Here is a 26700-nt window from a genome sequence, read left to right on the forward strand (position 1 = left end):
GACTCTACTACAAAGCTGTAATCATCAAGACAGTATGATATTGTCAAAACAGACACATAGACAAAAACAGACACATAGACCAACGGAATAGAATAGAGACTCTAGAATTGGACCTACAAATCTTTGACAAAGCAGGAAAGAATATCCAATGGAAAAAAGACAGTCTCTTTAACAAATGATGCTGGTAGAACTGGACAGCAACATGCAGAAGAATGAAACTAGGCCACTTTGTTACACCATTCACAAAAATAAATTCCAAATGGATGAAGGACCTGAATGTGAGACAGGAAACCATCAAAACCCTAGAGGAGAAAGCAGGAAAAAACCTCTCTGACCTCAGCTGCAGCAATTTCTTACTTGACACATCTCCAAAGGCAAGGGAATTAAAAGCAAAAATGAACTATTGGGACCTCATCAAGATAAAAAAGCTTCTGCACTGCAAAGGAAACCATTAACAAAATGAAAAGGCAACCAACGGAATGGGAAAAGATATTTGCAAATGACATATCAGATAAAGGGCTAGTATCTAACATCTATAAAGAACTCATCAAACTCCACGCCCCCAAGACAAATAATCCAGTGAAGAAATGGGCAGAAAACATGAATAGACACTTTTCTAAAGAAGACATCCAGATGGCCAACAGGCACATGGAAAAATGCTCAACGTCACTCCTCATCAGGGAAATACAAATCAAAACCACACTGAGATATCATCTCACGCTGGTCAGAGTGGCTAAAATGAACAAATCAGGAGACTATAGATGCTGACGAGGATGTGGAGAAATGGGAACCCTCTTGCACTGTTGGTGGGAATGCAAATTGGGCAGCCACTCTGGAAAACAGTGTGGAGGTTCCTCAAAAAGTTAAAAATAGATCTACCCTATGACCCAGCAATAGCACTGCTAGGAATTTACCCAAAGGATACAAGAGTGCTGATGCATAGGGGCACTTGCACCCCAATGTTGATAGCAGCACTTTCAACAATAGCCAAATTATGGAAAGAGCCTAAATGGCCATCAGCTGACAAACGGATAAAGATGTGGTTATATATACAATGGGATACTAGTTGGCAATGAGAAAGAATGAAATGTGGCCATTTGTAGCAATGTAGATGGAACTGGAGAGTATTATGCTAAGTGAAATAAGTCAGGCAGAGAAAGACAGATACCATATGTTTTCCCTCTTATGTGGATCCCGAGAAAATTAACAGAAGATCAGTAGGGAGGGGAAGGGGGGAAAAAAGTTACAGAGAGGGAAGGAGGCAAACCATAAGAGACTCTTAAATACTGAAAACAAACTACGGGTTGATGGGGGGTGAGGGAGAGGGGAAATTGGGTGATGGGCATTGAGGAGACCACCTGTTGGGATGAGCACTGGGTGTTGTATGGAAACCAATTTGACAATAACATATATATATATATATATATATATACACACACACACACGTATATACATGTATATATATGCATATATAGTATATAGTATACTATATGTATATGTATATATATGTATACATATGTGTATATATATATGTATATATAGTATATAGTATACATATATAGTATATATATACATATATATGTGTGTGTGTGTGTGTGTGTGTGTGTGTGTGTATATATATATATATATCGCTTTCAAGTAGAGGGTAGTGATGAAGGGGAAAGTGAATAAGTGGGTTAGGGGAGGGAGGAGATTCTAGAGCTATATGGAAGAATGCAATCATGGGGCCCAAGAGTAGAAAGAGCTACTAGGGCCAAAAGAGAAGAGACAAAGATGACTCCAACATTTGTAATCTGTGAGCCTGGAATGATGGAAGTAGCCCTAACAAGATGGAGAACAGTTTAAGGGTAAGATAAGAAAAAGATTAATATTTTCTTTGTTCATGTTGAGTTTGAGGGGACAAAATACCTACCTGGAACTGCCCTTTAAGCCATGGGAAAACAGAGAAAGCCATTGACATAAGCGAATATTTGGGAAATGTCCCCTTGAGAAAGCATTTGATAACTATTGTCCTACCCAACTCTTCTCTTGATCCAGTGGTATCATTTTCTTTTCTTTTTCTTTTTTTTTTTCAATGTTTTATTTCTTTTTGAGAGAGACAGAGCACAAGACGGCTCTGTCAGCACAGAGCTCGACGCAGGATCTCACAAACCATGAGATCATGACCTGAGCTGAAGTTGGATGCTTAACTGACTGAGCCACTCAGGCGCCCCAGTGGTATCATTTTCTAATTAGTCTTTTCCCGCCTCTCTGAAATTCTTGTTACCTTTTTGGTTTCCTTTCTGACATAAATGTCTGTGGTTTCTCAGCTTTCTTCCTGTCTCATTGTACCCACTCTTTTGGGGTTATTTCGTCCTCTCTCATAGATTCCACTACTGCTAATATACTAGTGGCTCCCACATATCTATCTCTTTCTCTTGAGCTCTAGACTTCAATGTCTAACTTCCAGTGGACATCAATGTCCACTTGGCTGCCCTACAAGGAGCTAAAAATAAGACAATCCAAAATCATACTCCTTATTTTCCTTTTCAGGCCTGCTCCCCTTACTGTGATCCCAAAATTATTGAATGACAACACTATATACCCCATTGCCCCCCAGAAATTTGAGAGTTATCTTTGACAAAATTTGTGAGTTTTTTGACCACTCTCTTTTCCTCACACTTCCCCCAATCTTTTATGTGAGCCTTTCAAAGCCTGTCAATACCACTTCCCTGAGGTGTCTCACAGCCTTTCCTTCTTTGTTCCTACGGCCACTATCTTATTGAGGCAGTTCATTATATCTCCCCTGAATTGTGACAACAGGCTCCTAACTGGCCCTTCTTATCTCTAGTTTTGTCTCCCTCCATTTTATTCGATAAAATACTCCCACATCCAATTTGCTAAAATGTAAATCCAATTGAGTCTCTGTTACACTCTTGCTTAAAACACTCAGTGTCTCCCCAGGACCCCTGGGACAAATCCAGGCTCCTTAGGATGGCACCACACTTACCTGCTCATGATACAGTACTTATCTGCCCCTTCAGCCTCTCACTTTCACAGAACCAAGCTCTGCCACCTCTGTGACAAAAGGCTCCAACTTCTCCCAGAGCTTGTCTTCCCCGATGCCTCCTCCTCTCACCAGACTCAGCTTGGATGCCATCTGTTCTGGAGAGTGTTCACTTATCCTGCCCTTGCTCTCTTACTCCCTCACCTGTCATCTGGGTTAAGAGTTCTTCCTTTGCATGCCTGTGGCACTCTGAGCTTATTCTTCCAGTGGTATTATCTATTATATTGTAGCTGACTAATCCCTTGTCTGTTTTCTCACTAGATGATAAGCTTCTTGAGGGTAGAGACTGTGTTTTATTTACTGTTGGGTCCACAGGTCATTCAATAAGTACTGGTTGAATGAATGAAAGAAACTATGAGAGTGGTGAGCTTTCTGAGGAGTGAATGTGGTGTTTGCATGTTACTGTGTGTATTGATAGATTCAGAAAAGGCATTTGACAAAATTCATTGCTCATTTATGATAACTCACAGAGAAATTAGACTAGAGAGGATTTCCTGAAGTTGATAGGTTATCTGTATAAAAATCCTACAGCTAACATTTTACTTAATGGTGAAAACCTGAATCCTCTTAAGACTGGACAAGGCAAGGATGTCTGCTCCCACTACTATTATTCCACATAGAATGTTCTACTCACTGCAGTAAGGCAAGAAAAGGAAATAAAAGGCATACGTATCATAAAGGAAGAAATAAAACTGTTTCTATTTGCAGATGACATGGTGGTCTACATGGAAAATCCAAAGGAATATAAAAAAACCCCAAAGGAACAAACCCAAAATTCCTGGAACTAATAAGTGAGCTCTTCAAAATCAGAGTATATGAAAGTACAACAATCAATTGTATTTCTATATACTAGCAATGAACACAAGAACACTAAAATTAAAAATACAGTTCCATTTACAATTTCTCAAAAAGAAAAAAAATAGGAAAACTATTATGTTTAAATCTGACAAAATATGCACAGGGCCTGTATGCTGAAAACTATGAAAAGCTGATGAACAAAAATCAAAGAAAATCTAAATGAATGGAGAGACATACTATGTTCATGGATTGTAAGAGTTAATATAGTTAAAGATGTCAGTTCTCCCCAAATTGATATACAGGTTCAAATTTGTTTCCTAGGGCTGCTGTAACAAAGTACCACAAACAAGGTGGCTTAAAACAACAGGAACTTATTCTCTCACAGTTCTGGAGGCTAGAAGTCCAAAATCAAGCTGTCAGCAGGGCCATGCTCTCCCTGAAATCTTCAGGGAAGAATCTCTTCCATGCCTTTCTTTTAGCTTCTTGTGTGGTTGGCAATCATTGGTGTACTTTGGCTTGTAGATGCATCACTCCAATCTCTGCCTCTGTTGTCATATGGTGTTCTCCCTGCATCTCTGTGTCTCTTAAGGATACCAGTCATACTGGATTAAGGGCCTACCCTCATGGATTCAATTTGCTTATACCTACAAAGATCCTATTTCTAAATAAGGTAACATTCATAGATAGTACCATGGATTAGACTTTAATATATCTTTTATAAAGATATAGGGAGACATAATTCAAACCATAAAAAGGTTTAAACACAATTCTAATGATTCCAGCAAGTGTTTTTTTTTTTTTTTTTTGTAGATATAGATAAAATTGTTCTAAAATTTGCATGGAAAGCCAAAGGAACTAGAATGGTCAACAAAATTTTGAAAAAGGAATAGAGTAAGAAGAATCAGTCTAAATGATTTCAAGACTAATAGCTTATAGTAATAAAAGACCTTGTGGTATTGGTGTTAGACGGCCACATAGATCAATGGAACAGAATAGAGAATCTGGAAACAGACCTGAACAAATATGCCTGATTTTTGGCACAGATACAAAAACAATTCAGTGGAGAAGCCATTTCAACAAATGGTGCTAGAGCAATGGGCATCCATAGGCAAAAAACAAACAAACAAACAAACAAACAAACAAAAAACCTCTCAATCTAAATCTCATGCCTTATTCAAAAATAATTAACCTAAAATTGATCACAGACTTAAATGTAAAACTATAAAAACTTTTCAGAGAAAACATGAAAAGTAATCCTTGGTATCTAGGACTAGTTTAAAAGTTTTAGACCTGACATGAAAAGCATGATCCACGTTAGAAAAAATTGATAAATTGGACTTCCATCAATATCAAAAACTTCTGTTCTACAAAAGACCCTGGTAAGAGAAAGGACAATCTGCAGACTGAGGGGAAATATTTGCAAGCTACATATCCACAAAGGGCTAATATAGAAATATATAAAGAATTCTCAAACTTCAACAGTAAGAGACAAAACCAGACAATCCAGTTAGAAAACTGGCAAAAGACGTGAACAGACATTTCACAAAACAAGATATAAAGTTATCAAGTACATAAACAGATGTTCAACAACATTAGTTACTAGGGAAATGCAAATAAAAAGCACAAAAGATAGGAAGATTATGCATCCAAAAAAAAAAAAGGATGAGATAATGCCATTTGCAACAACATGGATGGACATAGAGTATTATGGTAAATGAAATAAATCAGACGAGAAACACAAATACCATGTGATTTCACTCATATGTGGAATCTAAAAGGCAAATGAATAAACAAAAAGGAGAATCAGACCTATAAATACAGAGAACAAATTATTTGTCTTCCAGAGAGGAGGGGGTTGGGGGATAGGCACAATGGGTGAAGGGGAGTGGGAGATACAGGCTCCCAGTTATGGAATGAATAAGTCATGAGAATAAAAGGCACAGCATAGGAATATAGTCAAAGATATCATAATAGTGTTGTATGATGACAGATGGTAACTACACTTGTGATGAGCATAGCATCAAATTACTATACTGTACACCTGAAACTAATGTAACATTGTATGTCAACTATACTCAAATAAAAAAGAACCAGAAATAAGATTTTTTTTTAGAAAAAGCACAGTAAGATATATACATCAATCAGAATAGCTAAAGTTTTTAAAAATCAAAATGGTAAATGTTGGTGAGAATGGAGAGAAACTGGATCCCTTGTTCATTGCTGGTGGGAATGTAAAATGGTATAGCCACTCTGGGAAACAAATTGACAGTTTCTTTAAAAACTGTGCATGCACCTGCCATCCAACTCAACAGTTGCACTCTAGGCATTTATTCCAGAGAAATGCAAATTCTGTGCACACAAAAAAATTGCACAAATATATTTATAGTAATGTTATAGCTCCACTCTAGAAACAATCTGGATGTTGTTCAATGAGTGAATAGTTAATTTGTAGTGTGTACATATCATCTACAGTTGGCTCTGGAACAACACAGGGGTTAGGGGAGCCAACCCCCTATGCAGTCAAAAATCCACACATAACTTTTGACTCCCCCAAAACTTAACTACTAATAGCCTACTATTGACTAGAATCCTTACCAATAACAGTCAATTAATACATATTTTGTATGTTATATGTATTATATACTATATTCTTACAAAGTAGGCTAGATGAAAGAAAATGTTAAGAAAATTATAAGGAAGAGAAAATACATTTACAGTACTGTACTATATTTATTGAAAAAAATTCCACATATAAGGGAATCTTCATAGTTCAAACCCATGTTGTTCAAGGGTTAACTGTAAATACTACTCAGCAATGAAAAGGAACCAACTATTGATAGATCCAACAGCCTGGATGAACCTTCAGAGAATTATCCTCTGTAAAGCATCCAATCCCAAAAGGTTACATAATGTATGATTGCATTTATATAACATTCTTGAAATGACAGAAATCGAAGCAATAGAGAACAGATTAGTGGTTGCCAGGAGTTAGGGAGAGGAGGAGGGAGGGAAGTGGCTATACTGCTAAGGGGCATGATGAAGAATCCTCATGGCGATGTTCTGTATTTGATTGCATCTTGACTGTATCAATGCCAATATCCTGGTTGTGATATTGTACTACAATTTTGCAAGATGTTACCATTGGGGGAAACTGGTTACGGGTACATGGATCTCTGTATTTCCTAAAACTATGTGAATCTACAACTATCTCAAAATAAAAAATTTAATTAAAAACAAAACATTGATTGTTAAATGCCACAGAAGTGGAGCAACTTCAGGGTCCCTAGAATTCAGAGTATGGTATCTGCACTGACTTTTGTCATGTGTGATTGTCATGGCCCAGATCCTTTTCTTGGGGCCAGTGTACCCATCCTGGGCATCAGTATATTTTCTTAAAGCTTCCCTGGGATAGGCAGGGTTGAGAGCTAGCAATTTATTAGAAAAATAATGAGTATAATTGAGTCAGCAAACAAATAAGGGGCAAAACAAACAATGCTTTATGGTCCTATTGCAGCTATTTTGAATGACCCTGTGAAACTGCAAACACAGGGGTTGGCAGAGTAGCTTAAGAAACAATTAAGCAATTGTTCTGAGAGGGCCAGACCCAAGATGCAAAGGGTAGGCAATTTCTGCAGATGGCAGTGGCAGGCACTCATGAAAGAATGAGGGGAGCCCTGTGAGAACTCCATCAACTCAGGAGCACCCAGAAATGGCAACCACTACCTCCAGGATCTGTTAGGATGGGTATAGATACATGGTATATTTGTTGAAGAAAGGCTAAAAGGGATATATGCTGCAAAAACATTCAGTTCCCAAGAGAGTTAATCAAGTGTGTACTGTACTTTGATAAGGATGATTTCTTATTCTCTAGGGTGAAGAAGGTCTTCCTGCGGGGTTTTCCTGTTCAAAATGTCCAGGCGAAGTCCATGTCATTGGTGATGGTGGAGGTGAAAAGAAATAACACGTAATTAGAAATGATTCCTTGTTACTTGGTGCAAGATATTCATTTCTCTGCATGGATATGGTTAAGGATAGCCATGGATAAGGTTAGCCCATTACTTCTTTTTATCATTATTAGAATAATTATCACAAAAAGTGGAGTTCTTTTATTCTAGTGAAAGTGGGTTCCAAGCCTAAGAATAAAATCAAAGGCAGTGGTTGTGCAGGGTGCAGGGGTTGCAGAGTACATATTATCAAAAACATGATACAACTATTGACAGTCACAATCAGGAACATAAATAGTGAAATATTTATGGTTCTATTTCTTACCTAACCATATATATTTCTTGTATAATCACTGATTTTCAATCAAGGTAGAAATTACAAACGATGTGCACTTGTGGAGGGAATGAGTTGTATCAGGTCCTTTGCCCCTGATTTCTCTGCCTGTCTTGTCCATTCATCCACCTCTCCAAGTTTTGTAATAATGTCAGAGAGAAAGAAATGGAACTCGTAGCTCCCAAGGATTACGGGTGATGTGGACACCACGTCCTGTTTTCCAGGTTAGCTTATAGGTCCTGGATTTCCACTTTGAGATGGACACCTTCTCTGGTTTTACTTTTGTAAGTGAAGTCTCAAGTCTCTAGTGTTACCTTGGCTACCTCTTCCCATAGAATTGTCATCTGAAAAAGATGTCTTCCTGGAATCCTCAATACTGCCCTCATTTTTCTTTGTATTTAATTCTAGAAATGGAAAATAAAAGGGAGAGAGAAAGAGGGGGGCGGGAAACACTTCTGGGAATGAAGTTTGTCTCATGGTGAAAATGTACAGAGACAAAAATAGAGGATGGGAGTATTGCAACAAGCAATGAACGATGTAGACGGCAAGCGCTGGTCTCTGAACAGGCAGAATGGATGGGAATGGACCTAGGGGACATGAGGAGGTCTCTCTGCAGAGAGGTCTCTGCATCAGTTTGTCATAACCTCTGTAATCCCAGTGTCAGCCGCTCACTCTGGACTGAGGGACTCACTGGTTTCTGAGCATCCTCCAGATGCTAGGAGCACTGAATTTTAAGCTGCTAAATGCAAATACTACCTGGCTTTCCTTTCTTTTTGTTTTATCTCTTGTTAAACACTGTGTACTGAGTTTAACCAAGTGCCATCACTGTGCTCCGTACTCTGAACAGATGATCTAATTTCATCACAGCACAGGGAGAGATACAGGGAACTGAGTAGAGAAGCCATCCCTGGTGCGCTGGTAAATGTTTAACAGTCAGCTCTCCGGAAAAGACTTCCCCCTGATTTGTAGTTTACTGACTTCTATGGGGTAAATGCTCTTACCCCGGAGTCTCAGGATCAGCTCTCAGCTGAAGACTCTGCCAAGAACTCTCTGTAGCTCTCTCCTCTCCATTACTCTGCTCAGGGAACTCCAGCCTCCCTGAACCTGTACCTCTCTTTTCAATTCATGGGGACTGCTGGGCTCCTCCTCCTGACCTTGCATCCTGGAAAATCTCCCCAGGCAGTATGTTGAGGCCTTCATTGGGCTCTTCTCATTTGTCTCCCCTCTCTCACGGATTATCTTCTCTCCTTGATGCCTCATACCTGAAACCTGTTGTTTCATATATTTTTCAGGTTTTTTTTTTTTTTTTTTTTTTTTTTTTAGGCAGAAGGGTGAGTCTGGTCCTTGTTACCCTAATGTTGCTGGAAGAGGTAGTTTTCCTCTTTGATTTGCAACCCCATTTCGATCACTTACTTAATTCTTCTATATAATACATCTATTTCTGGTTCATCAAGCTAATTTCCTAACACCAGTACCAATGCTGTGTTAACTTCCAAGACTTTGTGATATTATTCCTTAAAAGATTAGTAACACCCTATATTCTCTTTTAACTTTAGAAGTATTTATCTTTCTAGATGGACCTCAGAATCATTGTGCAAAGTTCTCCCCAACCAACACTCAATTGCCTGGCAAGTTTTTGGTAACATTCTTATTATAATTCCACAAAACTTATACATTAATTTCAGAAAAATTGGCACCTTTGCAATATCAACCTTCCTCTATAAAAACACGACATATTTCTCTTTTTGTCAAATCTCCAGGTCACACAATTAAGGTTATTGTTGCCTTCTTGAATTTGATTTTCTTGTATATTTTCTGGTTAATAAAGTTAGTCTATCTAAGTTAATATGTGAGGTTAGTAAAGTATAATTGAGTTTGTGTCCATTTACTCTGCAGAAACCTTTAATAAAATCAAATAGCTTTTCAGATTTCGTATAGGAGGGTGAGGGGGTTCTAGGTATGCTATCATATCATCTGCAAATAAATATTTTCTATTTCTCTATGTGTATCTTTTTATTGCTTTATATCTGAAATTAACTTGAGTTTCCAAATTAATAATTTATAATATCAGAGAGAGTGGGAATCCTTGTTCAGGTTCTGCTTAAAATAGAAATTTTGACTATTTAATAAAGAACAAATAAATATTGAAGCAGAATATTTGAGAATTAGGGATATTTACTTCATTGAAATTAAGAATACATGACTCACTTGTTAATACCGGAAGAGTGACATTCATACTTTCTCTACTTTTTGTCATCTGTGCCTTTTTCAGCGCTTGCTGGATTTGCCAGTGTTTTGGAGACAATTTCAGCAGAAAAAATCCATATTTCGTGTATTCTCTAAGGAGGAATTCTGTTTTTGCTATCTCACTACTCAAAAGAAACAAAGGTATCATTAAAAATATCCATTGAAAGTATGTTCATTTTTTTAAAAGGTTTTATAAAATCTGTTCCTTTGATTATATATTTGAATAATAATTTATTTAATAAAAATTGTAAGTACGGTCATATGATGAGATAAGAAAAAAACCACGTAGGAATGCTATTTGAATGAAATATGCCACGGATATGCACTCACAGAATAGACTGATGATAGTTTTACTCTACTTATTTATTTCTGAGGGAAATGTATTCAATTTTAGACATAGGAAAAAATTAGAAGGTAGCTAAAGATGGGACTTATGTAAGAAAAATAAAGAAAACGAACACTCAGTGAGCTCCTACTAGGAAATGGGGGCAATATTCAGGACACACTACAGCTTTAAAATAGGTGTCATTCCTGTCTTTTGGAAGAAGAAATGAATGACGTGCAAAGTCATCTGTCTAGTAAACGGCAGAACCAGTGCTCAAATCCAGGTCTGACGGACTCAGATGCCCAAGCTCTCGCCAACAAAATCCAGTGACTTGGACTGAAAACCTTTCCCCTCAGCCTCAGATTACTTTCCCATAATTATGTTACAAAGTGGATTCTCAAGGAATATTTAAACTAACAATGAAGGCCCTCATGAAAGGGAGCTTCACAGTTGTCCTTCGAAGCTTCCTTAATCATCCCCTCTTCGATATCTCTATCAATATTACTCCTGTATCAATATCCTCAGCTTCAGTACTTTTCTCAGTCAGTGCCTTCCTTAAGCCCTGATGTGAGAGTGATATTCAAGAGTCAATAAATGGCTGGCTCACATATCACCAGGTGAAAGATGTTGGGAGCCCCTCATTCTACCACCACTTTAGTTTTAGTCTGAAAGCCTCCCAGATGTGCTACAAGAAACAAGATTCAAATGGCTGGAATTGCACAGCTTCCAAGCAAAAGCTTCAGAACAAGCTCTCTTCTGCCTTGTGAACAGATTTCCAGCCCTACCTGCAGTGGAGGAACTTCCTGGGCGATCTCAGGCCCATAAAGAGAGAAAAGGGAGAGGAGGTTGGGTGACTCAATCAGTTGAGCATCTGACTCTTGATATTGGCTTAGGTCACTGATCCCAGGGTTATAGAATTGAGCCCCTCATCGGAGGGAGGAGCATGGAACCTGCTTGGGATTCACTCTCTCCCTTTCTCTCTCTGCCCCTCCCTCTCCTCGTGTGCTCTCACCTCTCAAAATAAATAAATAAACTTAAAGAAAAAAAGGCAATAAATAGCAGTTGCCTGCCTCCTCTGTGCTGTTACCAGCTTGTTTTTCATTGCCTTTTACACCTTTCTAGGATGAGGAGACACATAAAAAATAAGCAAGTTCTTTTCAATAAGGCCATTTTGCCATTGTGCAAAAATGCAGTACTCTATGCAAACATAGAGGCTGCTACTCTGGTTCTAGAAATAGAACAGAATCTTCTAATTATGTGATAGAGGAAGGAGGGAAGGGAATTCTCCACCTTGGATTGCCTTCAACTTTAGGCTCCTAAAATAGAAGAGGCTTCTGTAGCCAGAATGTGTTTGAAAACACACATTCTGTTAGTAGCAATTGGTTTCAAAGAAACTACCATCCACTTCATTTATTGTATTTTAGAGAAGGTGTTGTCCTCTTTTCTGAAAAATCTAGGACTTGGTTTTAGAGGAAAGTTAAGCATCAAATCCTCAAAAAGAAAAAAAAAAAACAAGTTTTAGCATGACTTGATACAAAGGCTAGTGTCTCCTGGGTCATGAAACTACTGTCCAAGAATGATGATAGAAGGAAGCTTCTTTAGATATTTGAAATTAGATCAAATGAGATACACTTGACCACAGAAGAAAACATCTGGGCTTGAAAAAAAAAAAAAAAAAAAAAGAGTGTGGTGGGTGGTATAATAGTTTTATCCCAGCTTCCCCCTCCTGTAATTTTTGTCATTATAGATCCCAGTTTTTAATATCGATTCTAGGTTCAACTAAGTGTAAGTATAAATATAAAAAATTTTGCCAATTATAGTTTTAAGATGGCTGTAAAATTGAACCCCAACTTCAGAGATGTTAAAATGTGGGAAGAAAAATGCCTTAGAATGAATGAAAGAGGGCACTGAGAAAATAATTTATGGTTTACTCTTAATGTTGGCTTGCTTCTTTTCAACCAATTTCTAGGCTTTTATATTGACAAGTTAGAGGAACCTTTTCAACCAGAGGTCACTGTACTCTGATACCCAGGCAGAGACAGACGATCCTTGATCAACACGTTACTTATTTTAAAAATGAGGTCACACTTATGGAATCATCAATAGATAAGGAATATTCCCACCCAGGTCTTGCTAGGCACAAGTAGGTTTCAATGGGGCATGGATATTTGAGAAGGAAAAGATGGCAGCCTGGGCTCACCTTTTCACTGCCTGTACCTCCATATTTGCTTTCTTTAGCTCTGCTGTCATTTGGAGTTTGTTTATAGTTTCCTGTGCTGCACTGAAAAGTAACAGAGATTTGTTAGTTTGTTTCGTGTTGTATTGTGTTCTGAGAAACTAAAAAGAAAGACGGAGGGAAAAAGGCAATTTGGCTAGAGTGAAAACACGAACATTTTAAGGGCGTCTACAGATCTCTGGTCATTTTCTCGAAGGAACTCTTCAAAGGCCATGGCGTCTTCTTGGAGCTTTTTTTCTGCTTTTATGACTTGCTGTTCCTTCACTGCTATGAGTTTTTCAAACTTTTTAATTGTATTTCTTTTGGTTGAGAGAGCATACTAGGAATGTTGAAAACAGAAGTGCAACATTATTCCACGTTTCTAGCCCGTTGCTAGTACATTTCTTTCAAAGTAATTTTTTTGTTAAGTGTATTTATTTATTTATTTATTTATTTAGAAAGAGAGAGCAAGCATGAGATGGAGAAAGGCAGAGAAAGAGAGAGAGAAAGAGAGAGAGAGAGAGAGAAACCCAAGCAGGCTCTGTACCTTCAGCGCAGAGCCCGATGTGGGGCTCGAACTCAATGAACCATGAGATCATGACCTGAGCTGAAATCAAGAGTTAGATGCTTAACCGTTTAACCGATGGAGCCACCCAGGTGTTCCCCCATTGCTACTACATTTCAATAGTCTCATAATAAAGGGTAAAATAAATTGCATACTAAGTGATCACTTGTATTAGAAATAAAAGCATGGGGGCTCCCAAGTGGCTGTTGACTGTCAAACTTCAGTTCAGGTCATGATCTCATGCTTCCTGAATTCGAGTCCCACATTGGCTCACTGCTGTCAGCACAGAGCCCACTTCCCGTCCTTTGTCCCCCTCTCTCACTGCCCCTCCCCCACTCATGCTCTCTCCCTCTCAAAAATAAAAATAAAACATTGGAAAAGAAATAAAAGCATGCCAAGTCTTGAGACTATATAGCCTTTATCTCATGAGGGAATTTATTTGGGGACCACCAGGAGACTGTTTCCTTTCTTTCACTTTTATGAAGAGCTCAGTATTGTTCCCAAATGGCTGTGCCCCACAAATCAAAAGTAGCTCTATGCTAAGAAATAAAAATAAAAATGAAAAAAGCTACATGTCCCTCCAAAGAGCAGGTCCATCTGGTATTATCCACAATAGCCCTCCAGTATTTCTGGGCATTGAGAAATTGTGCTGTCTGTAGTCACAAAGTCTCCTCCATTAGGAAGTAGCAGGAAAGAATCAGGTTTCCCTGCCATGCCTATAACACATTTCTCCAAGCTGCCCAAGGGTAGGGGTGTTTAACCAGCCTCCAAGAGCCCTGTTTAGATCCCAAAATAAACTTTGACATCCAGGTTTTATTTTTTTAGTACATAATGTAAGAATTTGCTTGGGTTTTTAATGCCATGCATGAAAAAGAAATTATAAAGTCACATAATAAAAATGAATTTAAAATATTTAAATGAGGAGATTTTAAAGAAATACCAATAATTACCCCAGATTTATAACAAAACAAATTTCATTCATTACTTGACTTGACAAGTATTTATTGAGTGCCTACTGTGTGCTGGGATTGTTTCAAGTGGTGCTAACAGAGCAATGAACAAAATAAACAGATTTGCTTTTATGGGATATACATTCCAGTGGCGCGGGGAGTCCATTACAGGGGGATAAGTGGTCCAATGGGCAAGGGGGGCAAAGGCAGAGGGTTGCCATTATGTAGAGCCAATAAATGCCTCCCTGATTTGGTGAAAATTAAAGAGAAACTGGAAGGAAATAGGGACCAAATCATGGGGATATCTGAGGCAGGAATGTTCCTCCCAGAAGGAAGAGCCTTCTGTGCAAAGGCCCTGAAGCAAGGGCAAGATTGGTGTGTCCTAAGAACAGCAAGGAGGCCAGTGTAGTTAGAGGAGAGTGAGCAAGGTGGGGAGTGGTAGGAATGAGGTCAGAGAGAGAGAGAGAGAGAACAAGCCAGGGACAGATAAGTCACTAGAGGTCTTCAGCAGAGGAGGGGCATGTGTGGAGAAAAGACTCCTACCGCTGTGTGGAGAACAGACTGAGTGTAGGGAGCAAAAGCGGAAGCAGGAGACCAGTGTTCAGAAGTTATAACAGTAATTTGCACAAGAGATATTGGTGACGTGGACTACAGTTGCAGCAGGGGAGGTCATGAAAAGTAGTGTGATTATGGATATATTGGGAAAAATATATTTGAAAGTATATTTGGAGCTGGGTTGTAAGTAGGAGAGTTGAGGATAGCTTCAATATTTTTGTCCCAAGCAACTGGAAACGTAAAATTGCTACTCACTGCAATGGGATCACTACATGAGATGGAGATTTTCAGGGGTAGAGAAGAGTATAGAAGGGACAAACTTTTGGAAAGTCTGAGTTTGTGAAGTCTGAGGTGCCTATTGGGCATCCAAATGGAGCCGTTAAGAACCGTAATTGCCTTTGTAAGTCTGGAGTTCAGGGAAGAGGATCAGGTAGAGAAATAAATTTGCAAGTTGTTAATAGGGAAGCGGAATTTAAAGCCATGGGCCCGGAGGGGTGTAGATAGAGCACAGGGTGAGGAGTGAGCCCTGGGGCACTCCAACATTTGGAGATTGGAGAAAAGAGGAACCGGAAAAGAAAACTGTGAAGGAGTGAGCAGCCAGTGATGAAGAAGAACTAAGAGACAGTGGGTATTGGAAGCCAACCAAAAAAAACATTTCAAGAAAGAAGAAATGACCAAATGACCTAAGTGCTGCTGACGGGAAGTAAAAGGAAGACTGTGAAATGACAAATTGAACTTGGCGATGGGAAGGTCACTGGTAACCTTGACAAAGTAGTTTTGGTGGACTGATGAGGACGAAAGCCCAACTGGAGTTGTTTAGGAAAGGATAGGAGGGACAGTAGCTCTGGAGACTGTAGTGGAAAAATAAAATGTCAAGGTGAAAATTTGGCAATGCTACGCAAGAAGTCTTCTATTTGACTAATGGAAGGAAGAAAGAAATTATTTTTACTACCTCCAGCAGAAACCTGTCTCTCTGGTCATTAATAAATTCATGAATGGTCCTTTTTGCGTCTGCACCTTCAAAGAAAATGGAAATAGACTTAGGTTTAATTCATTACCCCTCAAAAGCCTGTATAAAACAAAAGCCATGTAATTAAATCACTGTATACAGTATGTATCTGACTTTAAAAAATCATTATACCTTCAAATAAACATTTTTCCTAATCACTCAAAAGCTGATTTCATAATAGTAACTATCATTTATTTTATGCCCATCATATTCCAAGAACTTTATTAGACACTTTATTTTTTTAATGTTTATATATTTTGAGAGAGAGAGATTGAATGTATGTGTGTGTGTGTGTGTGTGTGTGTGTGTGTGTGAGCTGGAGAGGAGCAGAGAGAGAGGAGAGAGAGATACTCCCAAGCAGGCTCTGCACTGTCAGTGAGACCATGACCTGAACCGAAATCAAGAGTGGGACACTTAACCAACTGAGCCACCCATTTGCCCCTCGGCAATTTAAATAGATTACTTTATTTAATTTTAACAATAACCCCAATGAGGTACATATTTCTATCCCCATTCTATATGTGAGCTCAGAGATGTCAAGATACTTGCCCAAGATAATAGAGCTAACATGTGGTGGAATGGGCATACGACTCCTCAGCCTGTGCTAAAGAAGACTGAGCTGTTTTAAATCTTAGTGTTTTGGCCAATCTAGCTATAAAACTGAAGTCCTTTGGCAAAATATTCTTGGGGGTCACAAACCAAATTTACGGCAGGAAAGAAAAAGATGACTACCTTTACCATCTAGCAATCAAAAAGATCAGTTTCCTTTCAAGGTTTCTTCATTCTAGAAAAATTATACACAGGCTGCATTTCAATAATGTTCACTTCATGAAGAACCACCAGAATGTGGTATAGAACAGTCTTTTGATTAAAATGTAAATAGAAGTAGAAAATAGTGTTTTTCTGTTTGTTTTTAAAGTTTATTTTTGAGAGAGAGAGCCCGAGCTGGGGAGGCAGAGAGAGGGAGAGAGAGAGAATCCCACAGGGCTCAAACCCATGAACCGTGAGATCATAACCTGAGCCAAAGCCAAGAGTCAGACACTTAACCGACTGAACCACACAGATGCTCAGAAAAATCTTGTTTCCCAAATGACCAGTGAGCCTGTACTGCATGCACTAGGAAGGAAGCCCACAGTCTTGGACCGTATTGTGCCTCTGCCTCTTACTAGCTATGAGGATGTGAGTAAATTACTCACCCTCTCCAAGCCTCAGTTTTCCCATCAGCAAAAATGAGGACACTAATTGTGGTAAATTGTATTATTGTTCCAAACTATTTTCTGCCCCCCTCTGTAAGAAGATTATCTCCCCCCTACCACCCCACCCTGCCCCGTATCAGGCTTGACCATTGACTGGATTTGGCTCATGCAATACAAGAGGAAGTGATCTGTGATGCTTCCAAGCACAAGTTTTAAGAACCACCACTGGTTCTTTCTCCTTTTGCAATAACTCCAGCGACATATCAGACAGGGGTTGTTCCTTCAGTGCAGGACCCAATGAAAAGCACCAAAGTTGAAAGGTGAATGAGAAATAAACTTCTGTTGTTGTCAGCCACTGAAATTTAGAAATGGTTTATGACCACAGCATAAAGTAGCCTAATGGATCATTACTATAATTTCTACCTCATAGTGGTGTTGCGAGAAGGAAGTGAGGCAACATGCTAAGAAACACATCATAGCTTCTTAATCGCTAGCTATTATTAAAAATACAATTAGAACGAGTAATCACTTAATTTTCCCAGGTCAGTAATAATAGCAATTATGATTATTATAATCATTAATAATTCTGTGATTATGGGTAACAAACAACAAGATTTGGAGTCAGACATTGGTTTGAGTTCTGTTCCACCTAGTGACCTTGAATCAGTGATTCAACCTCATTGGGCAATTTTCATCAGAGGAGGAGAGGAAGCAAAAATATCTAACAGCATTTTGTTGAGGATTAAGTAAAATAACATATGTGAAAGGAATAAGCACCTGGTTATAACATAGTTTTCTTTTTAATGCATAAACAAATTGATTATAAAAAATCCTCAACATTCATAAAATTAGAGTCATAAAATGAACTGCCATGTACCTATCACCTACTTCAACACAATCAACATTTTACTAATCTTGTTTCATCTATTGCCACCCCTCACTTTCCCCCTCACTGGAATTTTTAAAAAAATTTTTTTATGTTTATTTACTTTTGAGAGAAAGAGAGAGAGAGACAGAGACGTGAGCAGGGGAGGGGCAGAGAGAGAGTGAGACAGAATCTGAAGCAGACTCCAGGCTCTGAGCTGTCAGCACAGAGCCCGATGCGGGGCTGGAACTGAAAGAGTGAGAGATCATGGCCTGAGCTGAAGTGGGCCGCTTAACTGACTGAGCCATCCAGGCGCCCCGCCCCTCACTGGAATATTTTAAAACAAATCCAAACCATTGTTACCATTGAATCCATAAACCCTTTAGTATGTAACTCCATCAGATAAAAGAGTCTTAAAACATAGTCATAATACAACTATCATACCAAACAAAATGAACAACTCCTTAGTATCATCTTTCCCTAGTCTGGGTTCAGATTTCTCCAGTTGTCTCAAAAATAACTTTTTAGAATTAAAAAAGTTAAAATATAAAGAAAGATCAGTTTTGGTTGGTATAAGTCCTAGTCAATTTTTTATGTATAACTTCCATCCCCATCCCCCCATAAACACTTTATTCCATGCCATTTATTGGTTTAAGAAACCAGATCAATTTCCCTGTAGAATTTCTTTTATAATGAGATTGCATCCTCATGGTATTATTTAACATGTACTCAATCTCCCACGTTCGTTTGATTAGATTCAGTCTCAATTTATTTAAAAAACATTTTTAATAGAAAAAAAGCATGAAAGTGCTTACTGTAGCTTTGATTTGGTCACTTGTGATGGGTCAGATGAATTGGAATCAATTTCAACATCAAAAAAAACATCTTATACTGTCCTTTCTGTTTTTTCACCAATAGAATTTATTAGAAACATTTCAATAGTGTATGACACATCCTATCTTTTCCTTTTGTCCTCGCAGAGCACAGATCACATGAAAGGAATGATTTTTTTTAATCAGGAATTTTGGAGACAAATTCTGTGTATGCTAAACTTATACAGAGACTGATAAATATTGTCTAGAATTCAAAGAGAAATGCCAGAGTATGTAGGAACAGATACTTATTTTCTAGCTGTATTGAGATATAATCGGCATATAACATTGTTTCAGTTTAAAATGTAGAACATGATGATTTGATACACATATATTATAAAATGATTGCCATAATAAGATTAGTTAACACACCTTTTACCTTACATTACTACCATTTTGTTGTGGTGGTGGTGAGAATATTTAAGATGTACTCTTGGCAACTTTAAAGTATATGATGCCGTATTGTTAACCGTAGTCCCCATGCTATACGTCAGATCTTCAGAACTTACTTATCTTATAATTGGAAATTTTTACCCTTTGATCAACATCTTGCCATTTTCCCGACTCCCCAGTCCTTGGCAATAACCAATCCACTCTGTTTCTATGAGTTTGGCTTTTTTAGATAAAAAAAAAATTCTATACAGTCCTTTTAGTAAATATTATAGTCATGCTTACCACCTTAGGCTACTTTAACATGATACTATCTGGCTGACTTGGTGTGATTTTATTCTTCCATGCCTAAATAGACTGGTTGTAGTGGGTTTCCTATTTTGGCTCTTCTAGCTATCTGGAAGGTTTTTGACAAAGAGACCACGTATGATAAAGCCCTCCCGGAAGCACTAGTGTTCCTCAACGCCGGAATACCTCATCACTCACTGGGGATGTGGTCAAGAGGTGTCGCCATTTGAGAGTAAAACCAAAATGAAGCTGCCAGCTGCATTTAGGTGGAAATGACACATCTATTATGCAGCCTAACCAATCTGTCTATGACAGTTTCTGTGTAATTTTTTGAGGTGATCTAGCAGTTGGCTGCTATTGCATACAGAAAAATAACTGGGTTCCCAAAGTAGGGGTCACTTGCTCATTTCACATCATGTGGGTCTGTTTCTAATGAGGATCCAGGCAGGAAATGTAAGGTTGGGAAATGGGGGTTTCAACCAAATCAACTCTTGATTGGAAAGAGTCAGAGGGGGATTTATTTTCAATGAAAATGTCCAAATTGCTTAACTGTGTAACTGGCAGAAACTGACAACCTGATTTCCATTGTTAACAGAGCCCAAATTGCCTTGCATAATACCAAACAATTGTACCATTTCCTTTTTGAGAGTTTACTGTATGTCATTTACCCTTAAGAGGCCAGTAACTACTCTGTCAACTGGCATGGTGTTAAACAGGGTCATCTGCAAAACCACACTTGCTAGGTGTCTCAGAAGTGGTAGTGTCACAAGGATATTTGAAGGTGGCCACTTTGTGTAGAACTCTAAAACATATCCCATATCATTTTAAGTGCTCTTGATAACTTAAGGATCACCATTCTACAAAGGTAAACTATGAGGCACACTACTGAACCTAGCTATTCCCAACTAGAGGTATAGTCACTGATATCACTATGTTGCCTGTCATTCGCACTTTTTCATACACCTATGTGCAGGACATGTGCCTCTAAGATCTTCTAAAAAGAGATAATGTGGCTTTCTTCTTCTACACTAATTATAGTCTCCAAAGTTCTTTCCTAAGTGGCTGGTTTTTTTGTTTTGTTTTGTTTTTTTGTTCCCTAAAGATTTTCTTTTATCACAATTTGGGAAAGTTACCAAAATTTTTAAGTTTCCACAACAAATCCTGGGCATTCAATGTATCTTCCTTCCTTCCTTTTAATTTTAATTTAAAAATTTGGACAAAACTTATTTTGGGGGAAGATTTTATGACCCCCATCATCCTAGCATTAATAAAGCAATGTCATTGGCTTCAAACTGCTTTCTATGTCATTTGTAGGCACGTCTTGATTCAATAAGTAAGAAATGTCCATGACATTTTGATGAACAAGTTGCCCTTTTTCGTAGAGCAAGAATTAAAAGCCTATAATAACAACATGTTGCCTTCAAGTGCCCTTGAAACAGGTTATGTCTTTGCAACAACAGGGCTCTTAGCATCCTGATTCTGGATACATGAGTTTTATGGCCTGGAAAATCAAGACTTCTCTTAGAAAGTTTTCATATATTTCTACATCTAGAAACAAGTTTAAATGGCCCATGCCACAACCTTTAATACTGTATCATTTTGGGAGTAACTTTCTTCCTTAGAACCATGAAAAGGAGTAACAGTCTATTTCTTGGAAAAGTGTGTTTTCTTATTTAACATAGATTTTTCTCCCAACTCTCAGCCCCCATTTACAAAGGCTTCCCCACCATAGTATGAGATAGTATACTTTTTTTTTTTTACCTCCAGAAAAGCCCCCAAACCTGACATTAACAGTAAATATTCAAAACAATGTTCTTAACCAGTAATTTAGACTTACCTTCTGTTAATCTGAGAATAAGAGTGGGATCTAGCCCAAATTTTTCAAATGAGTCACCAGCTGTGTCAGAGTAGAATGCTCTTTGGCCCAGGTGTGAACGACTCTTCATTCGAGATGAAAAAGTAGACTTTTGGTAGACTCTCATGCTGCGGTTTATAAATTTTTCCTGCCCAAGTGGAAAAGCTTAATGGAATCTTTACTATATAAAATGTTGTCTTTAAAAATAGTGATCATATATAAAAATTTCATTTACAAAAGGTCTTGTTCTCATTACTGATATATTTCTCAGTAGTGATACATTAAACAAGCAACTTTGAGTTCTTAACTCTGAAGGACTGGCTCTAATTTTTAGTTCCTTCTCTTAGGAAGCTGAGCACAGATATAAAGACATTCAACATTTCCCAAACAGGTACATCACAAATATGAGACTGGAAAGTGCTCTGGCTTTATTTTCATTTTCATTTTTTAATCTTATCTTGCCCAAACTGCAGGTAACTTGGAAATTCCACTATTTTGAAAGGACTGGTTCTGTGGAATTGAATTGAAAACTTGAGAGGAAATGGACCTCTCCAGTAGACAGGAAGAAATCAGCCTTTCAGTTTCAGAATCTTTGCTCAATTTAATTTTGGATTTTCAATAAAACTATACAACTCAAGCATGAAACCATCACCTTACAGATGAATCAGTTAGTGAGCATTTCTAGATACTTTTTCATTCTAATTAGGATTTTAAAAATCCTATAACCAATCTTTACCTCTAGGAATAAGGAAAGCCAACCTTATGAAATCCAAATTGTGTAATATAAGGTACAATAATATAAGTAGTGAGATTAAGTGCAAGGCACACACCACCACCATCACCACCACCGCCCTTCTCTCCAACAAGGATGGGCACTCCTTTCTCTACATTTCTTTTGTATGCCTCTATTACTGTATTTTATCAAGTCTAAGATGTCACTTATTGTAGATGCACTATCACTTTATGCATTGCCAATTATGCATGGCACCCCATCTATATATGCTGGATCCCAATTTCAGGAATGAGAAAATGTGAAAAAAATATGAACATTAGAATCAGTGAAGTGGGGTATACCATACTTGTCATATGCCATTGTCATGGTGCATCTGTCTTCCCCCAGTAGGTGGTGATCCCTAGGTCTTTACTGTTAGATGATGTTCCTTTTGTGTGTGCTTATACTCCAGCACAGTGTGCAATGCATACACAGACATCTGACTCCATGTCTTAACCCAGCAAAATTAATAAAAGTGATAGATAGGAGGATAGGTTTCTAACATTAATTGGGTTTAGGCTTTAACAAAACTTTACCTTTTTCTTTGCTGCCACTTCATTTTCTTTGAAAAGAAAGAGATCTTTGAAAAAGATCTTATATGGCCTTTCCTTTTTGACTGAGCCTTCTTTTCCTTTATCTGTTAAAAAAAAGGAAAGAGAAACATCTGTCATCCCTGCTCTGTTGACCAGAAGGGCGAGGCTCCCCTTAGCCAGGGCACAGCAAGTGGATAGGTGGGTCTCTGAGGAGGACACAGGCAGCCTTTGCCTCCCCAACTGAGGCAGGGATGCAGGGCCTGGATTTCAAGGGCAGAAGACACAGCTCATCTGTCTGTTTCCCATGGCATTAAGCAGAGTGCTTAGTACTTCAAGGGGGATAAGTCTGTATTTGTTGTGTGAATAGATAAGTGGGCCAATTACAAGATAGTGGGATCATATTTTGAGGCATTAAGATATTGCTTCTTTCCATCACTACAAATACAACTACATTCTCTTATACCACCATGTCAGCAGCAATAGACACAGCCAATGTCCTTAGGGACATCCTCAGTCCAGACTCGAGAGTCTTCAAAAAAAAAAAAAAAATCAAAGATAATGATGAGTATTGGTGAGGATCAGAGGAATTGGAATCTCAAACGTTCTGCTAGTGGGAATGCAAAATAGTGCAGCCACTTTGGAAAACTGGCAGTTCCTCAAAAAGCTGAACATCTGGTTGCCATGTGACCCAGTCATTCCACTCCTAGAAATGAAAATGTACGTTCACATGAAACTTGTACATGAATGTTTATAGCAGTATTAGACATAATGGTCAAAAGATAGAAATAATCCAAATATCCATCAACTGATGAATGGCTAAACAAAATGTGGTATATCCATACAATGGAATAATAATCGGCCATAAGAAGGATACATAATACAAGACTGACGAAACTTGGAAATATATTAAGTGACAAAAGACACATTAATTCCCTACATTATAAGATTCCATTATATTTCATGAAATGTCTAGAATAGACACATCCATGGAGCCAAAATGTAGATTAGTGGTTGCTGAGGGCTGGAGACGAGATGGAGGAGGGTAAGAGGTGACGGCTAAGGACTGCAGGGTTTCTTTCTGAGATGATTAAAGTGTTCTAAAATGGACTGTGGTGATGGTTGCAAATATCTGTGAATACAAACCACACACTTGTACACTTAATAAAAAAAGAAGCCTGGCTATAAAGGGGTTGGGGTGGGGGGGGGGAGATGGAAAGGGAGAGGAAGAGAGGGAGAGAGAAGTCAACTGAATTTCTGAATGGATTTTTTGTTTTTATTTATAAAATCTGAAATAATAAAAGGTCTTTCTCTTTTTCTTTCTTTCTTGCTTCCTAATGTTTGGGGGTGGAAATTTTGACTTTAAATACCACTGGCCAGAAACAGGAATACTGGAGCTTGGAACTGTTACCTTAAGTCAGTGAAAAGGAAAGGATAACTGAAGACACATCTCCTCTCTGCCCCAGCCCCTGTACCTACTCTCACCTCCCCAAATATCAGAATGTCTTGAAAGCAACACTCTTCTCCAAGTGGCTAAGAGATTCCCAGCAGGGCTGGGAATTATTGGTCTGGAGTTTATAGGCTGCCTGAGAATTGGCTCTTTGCCCAGGGATTCAGTTGGGAAAGTGGCAGTGTCTGGGATAGAAAACTCAGGCACATTTTTCTGCAGGTAATGGATTAGGAAGAAAGAAAATTACAGAATAGAAGCCTTTGGCTCAACATGGAATGTGGAATTTTCTGATCACCTCCTATTCACCTTGTGGGTAAAGGAAGGATCCCTTGCCCTAAATAGGATGAGATGGATGAACATATGACACTCAACACTGGACTGATGAGATAGACAGCAGTTTATTATTCCCTTATATGCCCAGCCCAGGGGAGGAAGACACCGCCTACCATATAGGATCACATCATGACTGCACTTAGGAGCAGAGTGAAACAGCAGGGATTGCAGGAGACAGGCTTTGTAGTAATAAGAGGATAAGATGCCCCCTGCTTCCCATAACAGGATGTAATTGACTTATGAAACCCATTAGGTTGAAGACCAGTGGGGTGTAACTGGTCCAGTTGATGGGGAAAATAGCTAGGTGGGGAACCTTTCTCACTGAGTGGAGGTCGAATCTGGCAAGAACAGGGAGACTTACAGTTCGACCTTTGGGGATCTGTGAAACTCAAAGATGTCAATGCAATACATGAAATTTTAGGCTTTGTGATACATGAGCAAAGACAGGTGAGGGTAGGTCCAGGCAGCTGGGCTTGGAGACAGCAGGAGTATGGAAGGGCAGAGCCAACAGACTGAGGCTCAGGAGGAGACAACAGAAGTCAAGGACCCAAACGGACTTGGGGTTGAGTGGCATTGCCAGTCTATGACCTGTACCCTATACCACCACTCTGAGGCCAGAGCTGGACCTGACATCCCAGGATGGGACCACTGATGTCTTCCAAAGGGTGAGGCATTGGTAGGCTGGACATCTCTCCCTCCACCAACTTTCTCTCCTCCTAAGAAAAACCTTACAAACTTAATGTCCACCTCACCCTAGGTGGCTTAAAATTGTAAATGCCTGATTTAAATCCCCTCCGACCAAGTTTAAGTATCCTGGATTGATAAGATATTTTTTCCCTTCCAACTCCCAAGCCAAATTCTTTTTGGTTATAGAGAAATAGAAAAACTAAAACTCTGAATACCAAGTATATTAATTTTCTTTGGCTGCCCCACTAAATTACCACAAACTTGGCAGCTTAAGACAACAGAACTTTATTCTCTCACAGACCTGGAGTTCAGGAGTCCAAAATCAAGGTGTCGTCAGGACTATAATCCCTCCAAAGGCTCCACCTTAGCTCTTCCAGCTTCTGGTGGCTTCAGCCATTCACTGCCTGTGTAACTCCTGCCTCCATTCACAGGGCCTTCTTCTATTTTTTCCACTTGTCATTGGATTTAGGACTGACCTTATATCTGGAATGATCTCATCTTGAGATACTTCCACTACATTTGCAAAGACCCTTTTTCCAAATAAGGTCACATGGCAGGGACACAGACAGCTACCACCATTCTGGAGGGCCACCTTCAACTTGCTGTAGCAAGTTTCCTGAATTATAAACTCACTATAAGCATTGGCTCTTAGCCAACCTTTCTCCCCACCTGAATTACATCCTAGTCACATAGAACTAGGGCTGCTATAACAAATCACCACAAATTAAGGGGCTTAAAACATCAGACATTTATTCTCTCACAGTTCTGGAGGCCTGAACTGAATGCATTGGTTTGGTTTTCTCTGGGAGTTTCTGAGGGAGAATCCATTGTATGACTTTCCCCTAGCCCAGGGAAAATGCCTGTGGAATGCTTATTACCTGTAACATACTCTTGGCATTACCCAATTTTCAAATCTTTGTCAAATTTGTAAGTGAAAAAGAATTTATTCTTCTATACCAATAAATATGAATTCCTTGTATATCTGTAAAGAAGCAGGAGGAGGAGAGAAAGGCTGGATAAGGAAAGGAGAGGACAGATTTTGATAAGATGTAGTTATTCATGTCCTTTATTATGACAAATAATTGAGTTAATTGTTTTACGTCATGAAATTCCCTAGCAAACTAGCTAAGTATGACAACTTAATGCCCTTTTGATGTGGGGATTTGTCTTTGCAGAATTAAAAAGTGGAAGAGAACTTTCTCAGCAGGCCATTTATAAACTCTTTACATAGAAAGATGCTTGTCTTGTGGCATTCTCCTTTTCCTACTCTCCCAAGTCTACCATGGAGACTGACCATACCAGGCACAAAGCAAGAACTCATTGACAGATTCCTTCTTTACCTTCAGGAGTCAGTGGTATCGGCAAAAAATATGATGACATTTTGTCTCCTGGCCCTGTCCAAAGAAAAGGAAATACATTAAAAATAAATTCTGTAAACCTGTGCACACCGGGTGATGTATGGAAGTGTTGAATC

The 26700-nt window shown here is 38.7% G+C and overlaps 1 protein-coding gene across 1 annotated transcript in view; it reads right to left on the reverse strand.

Annotated features, from left to right (window-relative positions):
• Positions 1-26606, reverse strand: part of CCDC38 (coiled-coil domain containing 38) — a 47663-nt gene extending 21057 nt beyond the window's left edge. The window contains exons 1-9 of the mRNA XM_047067295.1: positions 26567-26606; positions 22763-22863; positions 21437-21602; positions 15932-15996; positions 13086-13249; positions 12895-12975; positions 10331-10491; positions 8446-8526; positions 7687-7744 (exon numbers count right to left, since the gene is read on the reverse strand). Coding sequence (XP_046923251.1) covers positions 7687-7744; positions 8446-8526; positions 10331-10491; positions 12895-12975; positions 13086-13249; positions 15932-15996; positions 21437-21602; positions 22763-22863; positions 26567-26606 — 917 coding nt within the window. The remainder of the gene's footprint in view (positions 1-7686; positions 7745-8445; positions 8527-10330; positions 10492-12894; positions 12976-13085; positions 13250-15931; positions 15997-21436; positions 21603-22762; positions 22864-26566) is intronic.
• Positions 26607-26700: the final 94 nt, after the last annotated feature.

This window comes from Lynx rufus, unplaced genomic scaffold (assembly GCF_022079265.1).
Source record: "Lynx rufus isolate CCGP_SWC_20201006 ecotype Redwood Valley unplaced genomic scaffold, mLynRuf1.p SCAF_7, whole genome shotgun sequence".
Lineage (NCBI taxonomy): Eukaryota > Metazoa > Chordata > Mammalia > Carnivora > Felidae > Lynx > Lynx rufus.